General features: G+C 44.9%; 1 protein-coding gene across 1 annotated transcript in view; it reads right to left on the reverse strand.

Moving 5' to 3' along the window:
- The window catches only part of LOC139255665 (uncharacterized), a 286,509-nt gene that overhangs the window by 121,784 nt on the left and 147,628 nt on the right, over positions 1-17,097 (reverse strand). The window contains exons 9-11 of the mRNA XM_070873964.1: positions 13,242-13,320; positions 11,008-11,126; positions 10,202-10,327 (exon numbers count right to left, since the gene is read on the reverse strand). Of these exons, the coding sequence (XP_070730065.1) occupies positions 10,202-10,327; positions 11,008-11,126; positions 13,242-13,320 (324 nt within the window). The remainder of the gene's footprint in view (positions 1-10,201; positions 10,328-11,007; positions 11,127-13,241; positions 13,321-17,097) is intronic.

Consider the following 17,097-nt stretch of genomic DNA (forward strand, 5'->3'; position numbering starts at 1 on the left):
CGCCATCCAGGACAAAGCAGCCCGCTTGATTGGCACCCCCTCCACCACCTTCAACATTCACTCCCTCCACCGTGGCTGCAGTGTGTACCATTTACAAGACGCACTGCAACATCTGGTCAAGGCTTCTTCGACACCACCTAGAAGGATAAGGGCAGCAGTTGTAGGGGAACACCACTATCTGCAAGTTCCACTCCACGTCACACACCATCCAGACTTGTAAATATATCGCCGTTCCTTCATCATCGCTGGGTTAAAATCCTGGAACTGTGAGGGAGTATCTTCACCTCACGGACTATAGCGGTTCAAGAAGGCAGCTCACCACCACCATCTCAAGGGCAATAAGGGATGGGCAATAAATACTGGCCTTGCCAGCCATGTCCACATCCCATAAATTAATTTTTAAAAATAACTCTTAATGGTTGGCTTCTTCTTCTTCTTAGGCCGTCCCTCAGAATCGAGGATGATTTGCTTCCACCCTAATGAGTTCTCTGGTTACTGATGAGTCCAATGCGGGACCTATAGTGTCTGTCACAGGTGGGGCAGACGGTGGCTGGAGGGACGGGTGGGTGGGGTGCTTGGGTTGACCTGTGCTCCTTCCGCTGTTTGCGCTGGGCTTCCGCTTGCTCCCGGCGAAGAGACTCGAGGTGTTCGGCGCCTTCCTGGATGCTTCTCCTCCACTTTGAGCGGTCTTGGGCCAAGGATTCCCAGGTGTCGGTGGGGATGTTGCACTTTTTCAAGGAGGCTTTGAGGGTGTCCTTGAAACGTTTCCACTGCCCACCTGGGGCTCTCTTGCTGGCTTAGGAGATGCTTAATGGCTGGCTTAGGGGATGCACTGTAAAGGTTTTGGAATGGGTCACCTTCACCTTCTCAGTGGTTTTGTGAGAAAGAAGAAAGGACTTGCATTTATACAGCACTTCTCATGTCATCAGGTTATTCCAATATGCTACACAGCCAATTATTACTTTTGAAGTGCAGTCGCTGTTGTTACAACGGCAGACAGAGCAACCAATTTGTGCACAGCAAGAAGCCACAAATAGTAATGAGATAATGGCCAGGACACTGAAAGAATTCCCCTAATCATAGGTCCATCATGCCTGTACCGCCTTTTTGGTGGAGCTATCCAATTAGTCCCACAACCCTGCTCTTTCCCCATAGCCCTGTAATTTATCCAATTTTCTTTTGAATGTTACTATTGAATCTGCTTCCACCAGCCTTTCAGGCAGTGCACTCCAGATCACAACAGCGCTCTGTGTAAAAAAGATGTTTTCTCATGTCAACTTTGTTTTTTTTGCCACTGGTTACTGACCCTTCTGCCTATTTACATTATCAAAGCCCCTCTTAATTTTGTGCACCTCTATTAAATCTCCCCTTAACCTTCTCTGTTTTAAGCAGAACAATTCTAGCTTCTCTAGTCTCACCAAGTAATTGAAGTCCCTCAACCCGGATAGTAGGGCATTCTAATAAATCTCCTCTGCGCCCTCTCCAAGGCCTTGACATATTTCCTAAAATGTGGTGCCCAGAATTGAACACATACTCCAGCTGAGGCCTAACCAGTGTGTTATAAAGGCTTAGCATAACTTCCTTGCTTTTGTATTTATGCCTCTAATAATAAAGCCAAGGATCCCATATGCTTTAACAGCCTTCTCAACTTGTCCAGTCACCTTCAAAGATTGGGTACATACACCCCCAGGTCTCTCTGTTCCTGCACCTAATCTCTTTAGAACATTGCCATGGGATTCTTTATGTCCACCTGAACAGACAGATAGGGCTTAGTTTATCGTATCCAAAAGACAGCTCCTCAACTATACAGCACTCTCTGTAAAGTACTGAGGGAGCCTAGACTGTGTGCTGTAGTGAGGTTTGAACTCATGAACTTCTGACTCAGAGAAAAGAGAGCTACTACTGAGCTAACAGAGAAACAAAACAAATGGAAAATAAAATAAAATAAACTTAAATAACAATGGTAGTTAAAGGGAAATGCAGCAGCTCATAACTAATGTTGATAAATAATGTTTGGATTCAGATTTTCTAACCTAATTATTTTTTGAAGTCTTCTTTAAGCCCCCCCCACCACCGCACTTACACACATACTCACATACACAAATCTATCATGCACCATTTGTCAATGAATCTGCTTCCAGCCCTCTGCCAATGCAACTTGGTTATTGACTGCTAGGAGATGCATGAGGGAAGGGCAGGGTAACTTAAATTATATCCATTCCCTTGGTATTTTACTTGGTGATCAGCTCAAAAGCTGAAACTTGCCATGTGGACATTCAAACCAGTTCACAACCAGCCTGGGTTAAAAAATTTCTAACTTTTAAGAAATATTCCCTCTTATTTCAGAAATACTCAAAGGGCATGTTGAAACTAATAAAAGTAGAAGAATGCAAGGCAGTTTTTTTAAAACTTAAAATCTATCAAAGATTAAAAGAAATAATATGACATGAAATGCCAGCAGTAAATAGCAGTTTGATTTTCCAAGATAACTGAGTGTTTCCCTTGGCTACGTCGAACATAATATAAGAACATAAGAAATAGGAACAGGAGTAGGCCATATGGTCCCTCGAGCCTGCTCCGCCATTCAATAAGATCATGGCTGATCTGATCATGGACTCAGCTCCACTTCCCCACCCGCTCCCCTCTTAGTCTCCTTACAATTTTGCGCAATGATTAGTTGGTTATCTAGGTTTACTTTTCTTTAACAGTTGCTTCATTTTATTATTCAGATTCGTAAAAGCTGGGACCCCAACTATTTGCAATCTATATTAACGATTTGGAGGAAGGGTCTGAGTGTAACGTAGCCAAGTTTGCCAACGATACAAAGATGGGAGGAAAAGCAATATGTAAGGAGGACACACAAAATTGGCAAAAGGGCATAGACAGGCTAAGTGAGTGGGCAAAAATTTGGCAGATGGAGTATAGTTGAAAAGTGTGAGGCCATGCACTTTGGCAGAAAAAATCAACGGGCAAGTTATTATTTAAATGGAGAAAGATTGCAAAGTGCTGCAGTAGTGCGGGGCCTCGGGGTACTTGTGCATGAAACACAAAAGGATAGTATGCAGGTATAGCAAAGTGATCAGGAAGGCCAATGGAATCTTGGCCTTTATTGCAAAGGGGATGGAGTATAAAAGCAAGGAAGTCTTGCTACAGCTATACAGGATATTGGTGAGACCACCTGGAATATTGCGTGCAGTTTTGGTTCCCAAAGTTACGAAAGGATATACTTGCTTTGGAGGCAGTTCAGAGAAGGTTCACAAGGCTGATTCCAGAGATGAGGGGGTTGACTTATGAGGAAAGTGTGAGATATGTGAACTTGTATTTACTCTGTACTGCCACCAGAGGGCTCATCCCCTGGAGTCCCATGGGATCCCATAATCCCTTGGGAGCACAGGTATTTAAGGAGGCCTCACAGGTTGGAGAGGCACTCTGGCAATAAAAGACTAAGGTCACACTTTACTTTGAGCTCACAGTGTTCAGTCCGACTCTTTCTCCATACATAACAACTAGTGACGAGATACAGATAGCGAACCCAAAGGTGCAGAGAACAGTGGGCATCCTGGAGAAATTCTTGGAGAGAGATGATTGGGAAACTTTTGTGGAGCAACTCGACCAATACTTTGTAGCCAACGAGCTAGATGGGGAAGAGAACGAAGCGTGATCCTCCTCACCGTCTGTGGGACACCAACGTATGGCCTCATGAACAATCTGCTCACTCCAGCAAAACCCACAGAGAAATCGTATGTCGATTTGTGCACACTGGTTCGAGAGCATTTGAACCTGAAGGAAAGCGTTCGGATGGCGAGGTACCAGTTCTGCACCCACAAAAGGTCCGAAGGCCAGGAAGTGGCGCGTTATGTTGCCAAGTTAAGATGCCTTGCAGGACATTGCAAATTTGAAGGACATTTGGAGCAAATACTCAGAGACTTTTTCGTACTTGGCATTGGCACGAAACCATACTTCATAAACTTTTGACTGTAGAGACCCCAACCTTGAGTAAGGCCATAGCGATAGCCCAGGCATTCATTGCCACTAGTGACAATACGAAGCAAATCTCTCAGCAAACAAGTGTTGCTACAAGTACTGTGAACAAAGTGATGTTGTTTTTGAATCGTAACATACAGGGCAGGTCACACATAACTGCAACTGCACGTCCACAGATGTCTCAGAGTCCACCATCAAGGGTGATGAATGCAAGGCCATTAACACCTTGTTGGCGCTGCGGGGGTGATCATCATTTCCATTCATGCCGATTCAAAGGGTAAGTTTTCAAGGGTTGTGGAACAATGGGACACCTCCAACGAGTGTGCAGGCGACCTGCAAATCCTGTTAAACCTGAAAACCACTATGTTGTAGAGGAGGACAGATCCATGGAGGATCACGACGAACCAGAGCCTCAGACCGAGGAGGCAGAGGTACATGGGGTGCACACATTCACCACGAATTGTCCCCCGATAATGCTGAATGTTGAACTAAATGGACTCCCGGTGTCAATGGAGCTGGACACGGGCGCGAGCCAGTCCATCATGGGCAAAAAGACATTCGAAAGATTGTGGTGCAACAAGGCCTCAAGGCCAGTCTTAACTCCAGTTTGCACAAAACTAAGAACTTACACAAAAGAACTGATTCCAGTAATCGGCAGTGCTGCCATAAAGGTCTCCTACGATGGAACGGTGCACAAGCTACCACTCTGGGTGGTACCGGGCGATGGTTCCACGCTGCTCGGCAGGAGCTGGCTAGGAAAGATACGCTGGAACTGGGACGACGTCCGAGCGCTATCGCCTGCTGACGACACTTCATGTGCCCAGGTCTTAAACAAATTTCCTTCGCTGTTCGAACCAGGCATCGGGAAATTCCAAGGAGCAAAAGTGCAGATCCACCTAATTCCGGGGGCGCTATCCATCCATCACAAGGTGAGAGCAGTACTGTACATGATGAGAGAAAGGGTAGAGATCGAGCTAGACCGGCTACAAAGAGAGGGCATCATCTCACCGATCGAGTTCAATGAGTGGGCCAGTCCGATCGTTCTTGTCCTCAAGGAAGACGGCACCGTCAGAATCTGAGGCGATTACGAAGTAACTATCAATCATTTCTCCCTGCAGGACCAACACCCACTACCAAAGACCGACAACCTTTTTGCAACACTGGCGGGAGGAAAGACGTTCACGAAACTGGATCTGACTTCAGCCAGCATGACGCAGGAACTGGAGGAATCATCGAAGGCCCTCACCTGCATCAACACGCACAAAGGTCTTTTTGTTTATAACAGATGCCCGTTTGGAATCTGATCAGCAGCGGCGATATTCCAGAGAAACATGGAAAGTTTACTGAAGTTGGTCCCGCACACCATGGTCTTCCAGGACAACATCTTGGTCACAGGTCGGAACACAGTCGAGCATCTGCAGCACCTGGAGGAGGTTCTTAGTCGACTCAACCGCGTGGGGCTCAGGTTAAAACGTTCGAAGTGTGTTTTCCGGGCGCCTGAAGTGGAGTTCTTGGGAAGGAGGATTGCGGCGGACGGCATCAGGCCCACAACACGAAGACGGAGGCAATCGAGAATGCACCGAGGCCACAGAACGTGACGGAGCTGCAGTGGTTTCTGGGACTCCTGAACGACTTTAGTAACTTCTTACTGGGTCTTAGCACACTGTTAGAACCACTATATGTTTTACTACGAAAAGGAGGCGAATGGGTTTGGGGCAAAAGCCAAGGAAATGCCTTTGTAAAAGTGAGAAAATTGTTATGCTCAAACAAATTGATTGTGTTGTATGATGCATGTAAGCGTTTGGTACTAGCATGTGATGCATCGTCATATGGTGTCGGTTGTGTATTGCAACAAGCTAATGATTCTGGGCAATTGCAACTGGTTATTTACGCATCCAGGAGTCTGTCTAAGGCTGAGATAGCCTACAGCATGATTGAGAAAGAAGCGTTAGTGTGTGTTTATGGGGTAAAGAAAATGCATCAATACCTGTTTGGGCTAAAATTCAAATTGGAAACTGACCATAAGCCACTTATATCCCTGTTTTCCGAGAGTAAAGGGATAAATACCAACGCATCGGCCCGCATTCAGAGATGGGCGCTCACATTGTCCGCATACAACTACGCCATCCGCCACAGTCCAGGCACAGAAAACTGTGCCGATGCTCTCAGTAGGCTGCCATTGCCCACCACGGGGGTGGAAATGGCGCAGCCCGCAGATCTAGCCATGGTTATGGAAGCATTTAAGAGTGAGCAATCACCTGTCACTGCCCGGCAGATCAAAACCTGGACAAGCCAGGACCCCTTATTATCTCTAGTCAAAAGCTGTGTGCTTCACGGGAGCTGGTCCAGTGTCCCAGTGTAAATGCAGGAAGAGATTAAGCCGTTCCAGCGGCGCACAGATGAAATATCTATACAAGCAGACTGCCTTCTGTGGGGCAATTGAGTAGTGGTCCCCAAGAAGGGCAGCAACACCTTCATCAATGACCTCCACAGTACCTACCCAGGCATCGTAATGATGAAAGTGATAGCTAGATCCCACGTGTGGTGGCCCGGTATCGATGCGGACTTAAGAGTTCTGCGTTCACAGATGTAATACATGCTCACAATTAAGCAACGTACTCGGGGAGGCGCCGCTAAGTTTATGGTCTTGGCCCTCCAAACCATGGCCTAGGATACACGTCGACTATGCAGGCCCGTTCTTGGGTAAAATATTCCATGTGGTTGTAGACGCATATTCCAAGTGGATTGAATGTGAGATAATGTCGGCTAGCACGTCCGCTGCCACTACTGAAAGCCTGCGGGCCATGTTTGCCACTCACGGCTTACGCGATGTCCTGCTGAGCGACAACGGGCCATGTTTTACCAGTGCTGAGTTCAAAGAATTCATGACCCATAATGGGATCAAACATGTCACATCTGTCCCGTTTAAACCAGCGTCCAATGGTCAGGCAGAGAGAGCAGTGCAAACCATCAAGCAAAGCTTGAAGAGGGTAACTGAAGGCTCGCTGCAGACTCGCCTATCCCGAGTCCTGCTTAGCTACTGCACGAGACCCCACTCGCTCACTGGGATCCCACCTGCTGAACTGCTCATGAAAAGAGCACTTAAGACAAGGCTCTCGTTAGTTCACCCTGATCTACATGAACAGGTAGCTAGCAGGCGGCTTCAACAAAGTACATACCATGATAGCGCAAATGTGTCATACGAGATTGAAATCAATGATCCTGTATTTGTATTAAATTATGGACAAGGTCCCAAGCAGCTTCCCGGCACTGTCGTGGCCAAAGAGTGTAACAGGGTGTTTTGGGTCAAACTTTCAAATGGACTCATTCACCGGAAACACTTGGACCAAATCAAACTCAGATTTATGGACTACCCTGAGTAGCCCACCTTCGACCCTACCTTTTTCGATCCCCCCAACATACACACCAGTGGCACCCGGCACCACGGTTGACCACGAAGCAGAATCCATGATCCACAGCAGCCTAGCAGGACTCAACACACCAGGCAGCCCAGCAAGGCCTGCTGCGCAGCAGCCCAGCGAGGGCCCTGCAAATGATTCAACAACACCAGCTTTCACACCAAGATGATCAACCAGGGCAAGAAGGGCCCCAGATCAACTCACATTGTAAATAGTTACACTACTGACTTTGGCGGGGAGGGGGGGGCGGGCGGGGGGGGGGGGGGGGGGGAGTGTTGTTATATACGTGAACTTGTATTTACTCTGTACAGCCACCAGAGGACTCATCCCCTGGAGTCCCAAGGGATCCCATAATCCCTTGGGAGCACAGGCATTTAAGGAGGTCTCACAGGTTGGAGAGGCACTCTGGAGACCTGCAATAAAAGACCACGGTCACACTTTACTTTGAGTCATAGTGTTCGGTCTGACTCTTTCTCCATACATAATAGGTTGGGCCTCTATTCATTGGAATTCAGAAGAATGAGAGGTGATCTTATCGAAACGTGTAAGATTATGAGGGGGTTTGACAAGATGGATGCGGAGAGGATGTTTCTACTGATAGGGAAGACTCGAAGTAGAGGGCATAATCTTAGAATAAGGGGCCGCCCATTTAAAACTGAGATGAGGAAAAATTTATTCTCTCAGAGGGTTGTGGATCTGTGGAATTTGCTGCCTCAGAGAGCTGTGGAAGCTGGGACATTGAATAAATTTAAGACAGAAATAGACAGTTTCTTGAACAATAGGAGAATAAGGAGTTATGGAGCGCAGGCAGGGAAGTGGACCTGAGTCTATGATCGGATCAGCCACGATCTTATTAAATGGTGGAGCAGGCTCGAGGGGCCATATGGCCTTCTCCTGCTCCTATTTCTTATGTTCTTATGTTCTTATTTACAAAGTTCATAATATTGTTATGATCCAGCATTCTGGGACAGGCACAGAGCTTTGCGTCAATGCTACAGGCATGTAGAATGAACAGCCTACAACTAAATAGGTCTATTTTCTTAACTGACAAATATGGGGTTCTCAAATATCACAAAGATTTCGAGTTGCACAGAGAAACAGTGCTTAAAAATTTCTCTGCACAGTTACCCTTTTATTCCTTTCAACTACTGGTCTGGGCCATGTCAATGCGAGTGCTCCAACTTGGGGGCAATAGACTGTACATAGTCTGGAAGTGTGATGTCTTTCAGTATATAAATCAACAGTGAATAATAGTTATCTACCAAACAGGCAGTAATCATTTATTAAGTTAACAAAATACCACCACTGTAACTTTCCATACTTTTTTAGGCCTTGTTAAGTTTCTGGAAAATCACAAAGATGTTCAGAAACATTTTGGGTCAGTTGGAGTTGCATTGTCTAATATTGTGCCTAAATCTGGCCCAATGGCCACAATTTGGCAATTATTAAAAATAAAGTCTGCAAAAAAGGTATTTGATATATATATCCATTTAGTCAGCCCTGATTACTGTTAATCTAAGGCTCGTGTGTGGTGCAAAATTACTGTTCTCCGACAACATTGACAGAGTGTCCAATCTTTTTTCATGAAAAGCATTTATAACGTTTTATCCATGATACCCTAAGGAGGGGCAGACAGCATTTGACTTATGGTTTGTCTGTCCAATGCCTTATAGTCAACTGTGGACATATACAGCAGACGCCTCAATGTGCTGGAGAAATACCACCAGGGCTACCTCCGCAAGATCCTGCAAATCCCCTGGGAGGACAGACGCACCGACGTCAGTGTTCTCGATCAAGCCAACATCCCCAGCATCGAAGCACTAACCACACTCGACCAGCTCCGTTGGGCAGGCCACATTGTTTGCATGCCTGACACGAGACTCCCAAAGCAAGCGCTCTACGCGGTACTCCTATACGGCAAGCGAGCCCCAGGTGGACAAAGGTTTCAAGGACACCCTCAAAGCCTCCTCGATAAAGTGCAGCATTCCCACCGACACCTGGGAATCCCTGGCCCAGGACCATCCTAAGAGGAGGAAGAGCATCCGGGAGGGTGCTGAGCACCTCAAGTCTCGTCGCTGAGAGCATGCAGAAACCAAACGCAGACAGCGGAAGGAGCAGTTGGAAAACCAGACTCCCCACCCATCCTTTCCTTCAACCACCGTCTGTCCCACCTGTGACAGAGACTGTAATTCCTGCATTGGATTGTTCAGTCACCTGAGAACTCACTTTTAGAGTGGAACTAAGTCTTCCTCGATTTCGAGGGACTGCCTATGATGATGAATCAACGGTGGAAAGAGGTACAGGAAAGTAAGGAAAAAGGGATGAGATTGGAATGGATTCAGACTATGCACCATTATATTTCTGGCTGTCTACTGTGGAGGGATGTATAAGTCCTCTCATGTTGGTGTTTGCTCCTTCTAACCACTGGCAGCTTAGAGGGATGGGGGAGTAGGCAGCCTTGTGTGAGCGATATTTCCACTTGATCACTGGTGGGGGAAAAGACAGCCTTGTATTGCTCATACATACATCCGATCTAAATTATTTCAACTGCGCTCAGGAGCATTGAACAGAATCACTGCCAATTTATCTTGCATACCGCAGGCTTCGAGTTTGGAGTTCAGCTTCAGTGAACTTGGCTTTCAAGTGGAATCTGAAATCCAAACTAAGCCAAGTGCATATTTCTATCTGTTTTGTTTTGAGCGGTGTGTTAATCTGCTTTGATAATTTCAATCAACGTGTCTGGGCAAATAATTGTCATGTATATTAATCCGCACATCAATTGTTTCTCGTCACTCTACCTGATGCAGAGTTTTCTCCTGTTCATTCAGCTGTTGTTGCAAGCTTTCTTTGTGTTGATTTATGAGGGCTAACTCTGTTACAATTTCTGCCATTGACAGCTGAAAGATCTGCTGTTTCCCTGCAAGCTGAAGACACAAAAGTGCTTAACATACACATACAGGGCTTGAATAATGCTGTTTGAAATACTACAGATATTATGCTCTTCTAACCTTTCTGGTTAATTTACAACCGCAGATGACCTCACACATTAAGATTAAAAGCAAGCATTTCTAACTAGCCATTACTTTTCATTAGATAAAAAATTATACACTCATCGCACTGTACTCCCTTAAATTAACACATCTGTCCTAAATTTGCAGCACTTCAGTGGTTAGATGATTTAGCTCTCCATCATGCAGAGTCATTATTTGCAGATCGAATATAAATTTATTACTAAAACAGTATTTATATTGGCTCAATTAATCAGTACGAGTGGTTCTTGAGTTCAGTTTTAAGATTATTTTCACAAATTAGTTATAGAGCTCTCAGTCCCACAAATTCTGATTTCAGAAAGTTATAACTGCACTCAAGAGATTATTGTTAACAAGGTACAGATTTGTGCAGGGAGAAAACAGCACATTAAAACATTGCTGAAAGGGAATTAAATAAAACCAAGTCCTCCTCCTGGTGTAAGGCACTATACCAGGGAACAAACCTGAACAAACTGGTACGTACAGTCAAATCAGCATAACAGCGCAGAGAGATACAACTCATACTTCTGCAGAGTCTCCCTCAAGGTTAAACACAAAACTATCAAACTGCTTACTTCTTTATTTATAGTTTGTATTTCAAGTTCCTCAACACAATAAGCAGGGTCATCTCTGTTATTCTGGAACTTCCTGGAAGACAGCCAAGTCCTATGACTTTCCAAGTATAAATCAAAATCTGTGAAAAACACCAATTAAAAATGAATAGAAATAATCTGATTTCCACTGGCATGATCAACTATCCCAAGATAGATTGGAACAAAGGTAATGTATTAGAACAAAGAAACGACCACTTGTTGCAATGCATCTAGGTCTGCTTCCAAGATCAATAAATTTCTAGTTCAAAAAGGAAAGAAGCATTACTTGATTTAGTTCTGGGGAGTGATGCGGTGTAAATAACAGCTGTGAAAGTCAGAAACAATTGGGAAATTGTGACCACAACACAGATTCATGGTAAGAATACACTACGTCATGGAGTTATAAGGTGTGGCTTTGAGCCCATGTTTCATCACAGAATACATTGCTAATCTTGGTTGTACATTTCGGGAAAGTGCCAATCAAGAGACTAGAAACTTTCAAACAGGGAATATGTTCAAAATTAACAGGTAAGCTACTGGGTGTGTACCGTTTACTGGGTCATGGAGCTGGAAATTCTGCTTCGTTCCTACCATAATTCCAGCAGAAGAGGACCAAATGACAGGTTGGGGGCAGTGACTCCCTGAGCTGGGGGTTCATGCCCCTGGATCTCTAAGGGGACCCAATATTGCAATGACGGCTGTTATCCCTCGTGAGGTGAGGCATACTGACCTCTACAAGCATTCATGTGGGCCCCACTGCCGGGGTCCAGGCCCAGCAATAGTCTGGATCCCCGAAGAACTCAAAAATAGTTATTTTCCAAATTCGGGCAGATCTGCCCCAATGTTCAGGGGGCTGATCAGACCACTGCTGGGGTTGCAGGGTGGGCGGTGCCTGAGAAAACCATTCGCACCACTGGCACACACCACCGCTTCTGGTCGACATGGGCAGGTGGGTGCTGGAGATGCACCCGAACTGGTGCTTCCCAGTCATGTGGTATATATCAATGACTTGGACTTGAATGTTGGGGGTATGATAGAGACGTTTGCAGATGACACGCTGTGTGGTTGATAATGAAGAAGAAAGCTGTGGACTGCAGGAAGATATCAATGTACTGGTCAGGTGGGCAGAACAGTGGCAAATGGAATTTAATCTGGATAAGTGTGAGGTAATGCATTTGGGGAGGTCTAACAAGGCAAGGGAATACACATTAAATGGTCAGACACCAAAAAGTGTAGAGGAACAAAGGGACTTTGGAGTGCAGGTCCACAGATCCCTGAAGGTAGCCAGCTAGATAAGGCAGTTAAGAAGAGATATGGAATACTTGCCTTTATTAGTCAAGGCATGGAATACAAGAGCAAGGAGGTTATGCTTGAACTGTATAAAACACTGGTTAGGCTGCAGCTGGAGTACTGTATGCAGTTCTGGTCACCACATTACAGGAAAGATGTGATTGCACTGGAAAGGATGCAGAGGAGATTTACAAGAATGTTGCCTGGACTGGAGAATTTTGGCTATGAGGAAAGATTGGAGATGTTGGATCTGTTTTCTGTGGAACAGAGGAGGCTGAGGGGAGACCTGATTGAGGTGTATAAAATTATGAGGGGCCTGGATAGAGTGGATAGGAAGGACCTGTTTCCCTTGGCGGAAGGGTCAACAACCAGGGGGCATAGATTTAAAGTAATTGAGGGGAGGTTTAGAGGAGATATGAGGGGAAGTTTCTTCACCCAGAGGGTGGTGGGGGTCTGGAATTCACTGCCTGAAAGGGTGGTAGAGGCAGAAACCCTCAGCACATTTAAAAAATACTTGGATTTGCACTTAAAGTGCTGTAACCTACAGGGCTACGGACCAAGAGCTGGAAAGTGGGATTAGGTTGGATAGCTCTTGGTCGATCGGTGCAGACATGATGGACTGAAATGGCCTCCTTCCATACTGTAGCTTTCTATGATTCTATGATTTACCCTGCAAACTCTGGTAGGGTCAGTGTTGGAGGAGCACTATTGGGAGCGATCCCAGAATAACCACCAGGATTGCAACCCAAGCAAATTTGGGACCAATGTGAGTTGAGCTAACAGGGGTATATTGCATGCCATTGTCTGCTTTCCCAGAGGGGAAAAATAATTTTCAATTGGTTGGCAGGGGAGGAATGGAGGGTTATCTATGTTAAAAAGCATCTTTTTTATAGTAAGAAAAATATTCAACACACAGGCTGACTGACCTTCGATGACATTGTTCTGAACTTGCAAAACCTGATGCTCAAGCTGTTTTGTAGCCTCAATACATGAAAGTAAGTGAGTCTGTAAGGCAAAAACAAAACAGACAGAAAGCTAAATAAACAAGTTCAAAAAATACTTGGAATAAGACCACTGGAGATCAATTACTGATACCTAGGCATTGTTTCACCAACGACAATGTTATACCAGTCTGATATGTCCTTACTATACAGTATAAATGCACACGAGGCCCATACTTGAGAGAAGGTCACTCTGTGACCAATTACCTTTATTACCAAGACCTCAAGTGATGAAGGTGGGTGGAGCTTCCCCTTTTATACCTGAAAGTGCAGGTTAGGAGTGTCTCCCACAAGTTCACATCTTGTGGTCAATGTTCTCAAGGTGTACAACTTAGGTCAGCTTATACATGGGTTACAATGATAGTTGAATACATGACACAGTCCTTCAACAAATGTGAAGTATTTAGAACTCGTGAGCATTGTATCTGTTGCAGGCAGCAAGGATTTTGCGTGTAATGGAAAATCACTGTTGGAAACTCATGCTAAAATCTTGGTGATGTCTTGAAATCAATTTTGGAACACTTTATGCTTTCAGTAGCTGATACCGAATGCAATGACCTTTTAATGAATGCCTGCCTATAAGTTTCTCCATTATATTACTCATGAAATAAAATGCATTGGGCTCTATTCTTCCTCCTGTTGCTGGTGGGTGGTGCTCAGCACATTGTGACTTGAATTTTTTTTTTGCTGTGGTTTTGTAAAATTCTTTTCTGAATCGAATATTTTTAGGTGGACTGTGCTTGTGGCGAAGATTGAAATCACGGAGGAATATTTTCTAGGTGCAATTCCATTGCGTCTTGTTTGGGGGTGGTCACATCCCGGAGGCGTGTAAGTCCCGCCCTGTTCGAAATACTCGGGTTACCGCCCCCGAAAGGAAGTGGGAGCGCAAAATAACGTGCTCCACTTCCTTTCTGGGGTGTAGTGCGGCGGGCGGGATGCAGCGCCACGTACTGGGCTGCCTAGGGGTGCCATGCCAACAGATCGGCACTCAAGCAGAATGCCGGGCTGACTGATTGTGGCACGGACCCCACGATCATGGCACCAACGGGCGCCAAAGATAAACGTCACATTTTTTCCTCCCCTTTAAGTAATGCCCTGCGAGCGGCCTGCAGCGCTGTTCACGCCCCCTGAAACGGTCGCTGGCATCGCCCGGCACAGCTTTAGGGGGAGCTTCCCCAATTTTTGTTCCGGGGCAAAAACGGGGCACTGCACGCGGTGATACATCATCACCACTGGCGCAGCGGAGCAGAGCGGGGCGCTACGGGTTACCACCGCCACTAAACTCCCGTGAAATTTAGCGGGTGTCATTAGCGGCGCCTCACCCGGGCAAAAAGTCGTTTGTGCCCTCAGGGGCGTTAACAGGAGGCGCAAACAACCCGAATTTCTAGGCCTTTATGTTATATGATTGGTGAATAACAAAAGTAGAATATAACCCATTAGAAAGAAGAAAAACAGAGACTTACTGAAAAGAAACAAAAAGGGAAGGGCCCAAGTTGCAAACTCTGCAGGTAAGAAACATGCCTCCGTGGACCACTGGAGAGCAGGGGTGCTGTGCCAACAGCCTGACACTCAAACAGAGGAAGAAGACAGTTGACCAAAATGATAGACATCAAAAATTTTATTATAAAGCTATATAATTGGCTTGATTATTTTCTTCCTGTCTTTTGTCTCTCTTGGGCTTACAACTTCCCTGACTAAAAGGATGTTTGAATTATATATGCCTAGTGTAAATCTGATCAATAAAAAGGTTAAATGTTGTGGACGAGCAGATGCATTTGAGAGTTTCAGATTCACAAGACATTAAAAGAACATAAGAACATATTGGGAGCAGGATTAGGCTGCTCCGCCATTCAATGAGATCATGGCTGATTTTCTACCTCAACTCCACTTTCCTGAAATCCCTTGATTCCCTTAATATCCAAAAATCTATTGATCTCTGTCTTGAATATACTCAGAGACTGAGCCTCCACAGCCCTTTGGGGTAGAGAATTACAAAGATTCACCACCCTCTGAGTGAAGAAGTTTCTCCTCATCACAGTCCTAAATGGCCAACCCCTTATTCTGAGACTGTGACCCCTGGTTCTGGACTCCTCAGCCAGAGGAAACATCCTCCCTGCATTTACCCTGTCAAGCCCTGTAACTTATATAATTTCTTATTTTTCTTGTTCCTAAATTTTTAGAGTGGTTTTGGCCTGTGAGCGGTGCATAAACACCTGTGCTTGCCACTTTTCATGGAACTACTTTTGATAGTTAAGAGTAAATTCCTGCACATTAGGTTTCACATGGAAATAATCACGCTAAGCTAGAGACATAATAAACATTGAAATTTACTACAAAATGTAACTAGATTCATTCCACACAAACAGAAAACGTAACCTTCATTAAATTTTCAAAGATGTTAAACACTACCCATAAATACCAGTATCATAGGTCCTCGCCTATCATCTTACGATAGCTTCATGCTGCTGTTTCTATAGCAACCATGCAACAAACCAATTACAACTTAAAACTAAGCATTAAGTAATCACAATAAAAAAATACAAACATATACAATGCAGCTTTAACCAAAAAGGGATTGTGATATAAACTTTAGCCTATCATTCCTAGATGTGTTCACAGCAGAAAGATATGGATTAACAAATAAAGCTTTGAACCAAATATCTCAATATAGGAACTTCAAAAACCCTAATAAAAAGTAGAAATAATAAATTATGAGATGTAGCAGAAACTGAAGATAGGCAAATGGATGCAACAACAACTGATCACCCAACAGAACAATGAAAAAAAAAATCTCCAATGGAAACCAGATACGAAATGGAACAATTGGAAGCATCAAATTAAGCAGCAACCAGTCAACAAGAACTTTTTGGCAGTAAAGGTGTAATAGAACAGTACCACATTAAATGGTACATCACACTACCGGTGGCTCAGAAGAGAAACAATGCGGTCCACTGGCCCCGAAGTACGTTTCACATAAGGATCTCACGATCCCTGTTTTGAGAACTTCGGGTTTTCCAAAAATCAACGCAGCATAGTGAGAATCCCCTTATCCAAACTGCTGTGACGTCAACAAGTTGTCTAAGCAGCCAATCAAAACGCAGGATTCTCACAGACAGCAAACAAGTGAGTAAGCTCTTCAAATTCTAACTAAAATGTTAGAGAGCGAAACAAAGATTTGGGCTCTCACATGGGGGAAATCGCAAACCTGAAATAATGCTGGAAAAACTTTTTAAAAAATTTTTTTTTAATGTTACTTAACAATTGTAATTTTTATTAAAATGGACAAATTTCACACAGCACAAAATTAAAATTAGTTTTTCAGGCCCTTAACCTTTGTTTAGCAGTCAAAATGCTGTTAAAACCCCAGTTACACCTAATCCCTTTGGTCTAACTTTTAGTGGGGAATTTAGCAGCATACTTACTGCGGAGGTTTTCATCAGTTTCCCAGATTTGGGCAATTACACAGATTGCCGGCTTAGTGGTGGGCAGGGGGCATGGGGGAGGGGCACAGCACAGCCTGTATCAGAGCTATCAATGGCAGACCGCAACTTCAGGATTTCCTGCATGCACCACATCACACCGGCCTGTTTCAACGGCGCAATGACAGCAAATGCTGCCAGCTCACCGTCACCTCGACCACAAATTCTGGGCCCTGATTCCACCAAACGTCAAACAATGCAAATAAGAATTAATCCCTGCCACTTAAAAGCACTGGGGGGAGAGGGGCAATTGCCAGGACTGTGACGTCAGGGGAGCACTCCTGCTCCTCCTGGCTCCACAG

The sequence above is a fragment of the Pristiophorus japonicus genome, chromosome 3 (assembly GCF_044704955.1).
Source record: "Pristiophorus japonicus isolate sPriJap1 chromosome 3, sPriJap1.hap1, whole genome shotgun sequence".
Taxonomy (NCBI): Eukaryota; Metazoa; Chordata; class Chondrichthyes; family Pristiophoridae; genus Pristiophorus; species Pristiophorus japonicus.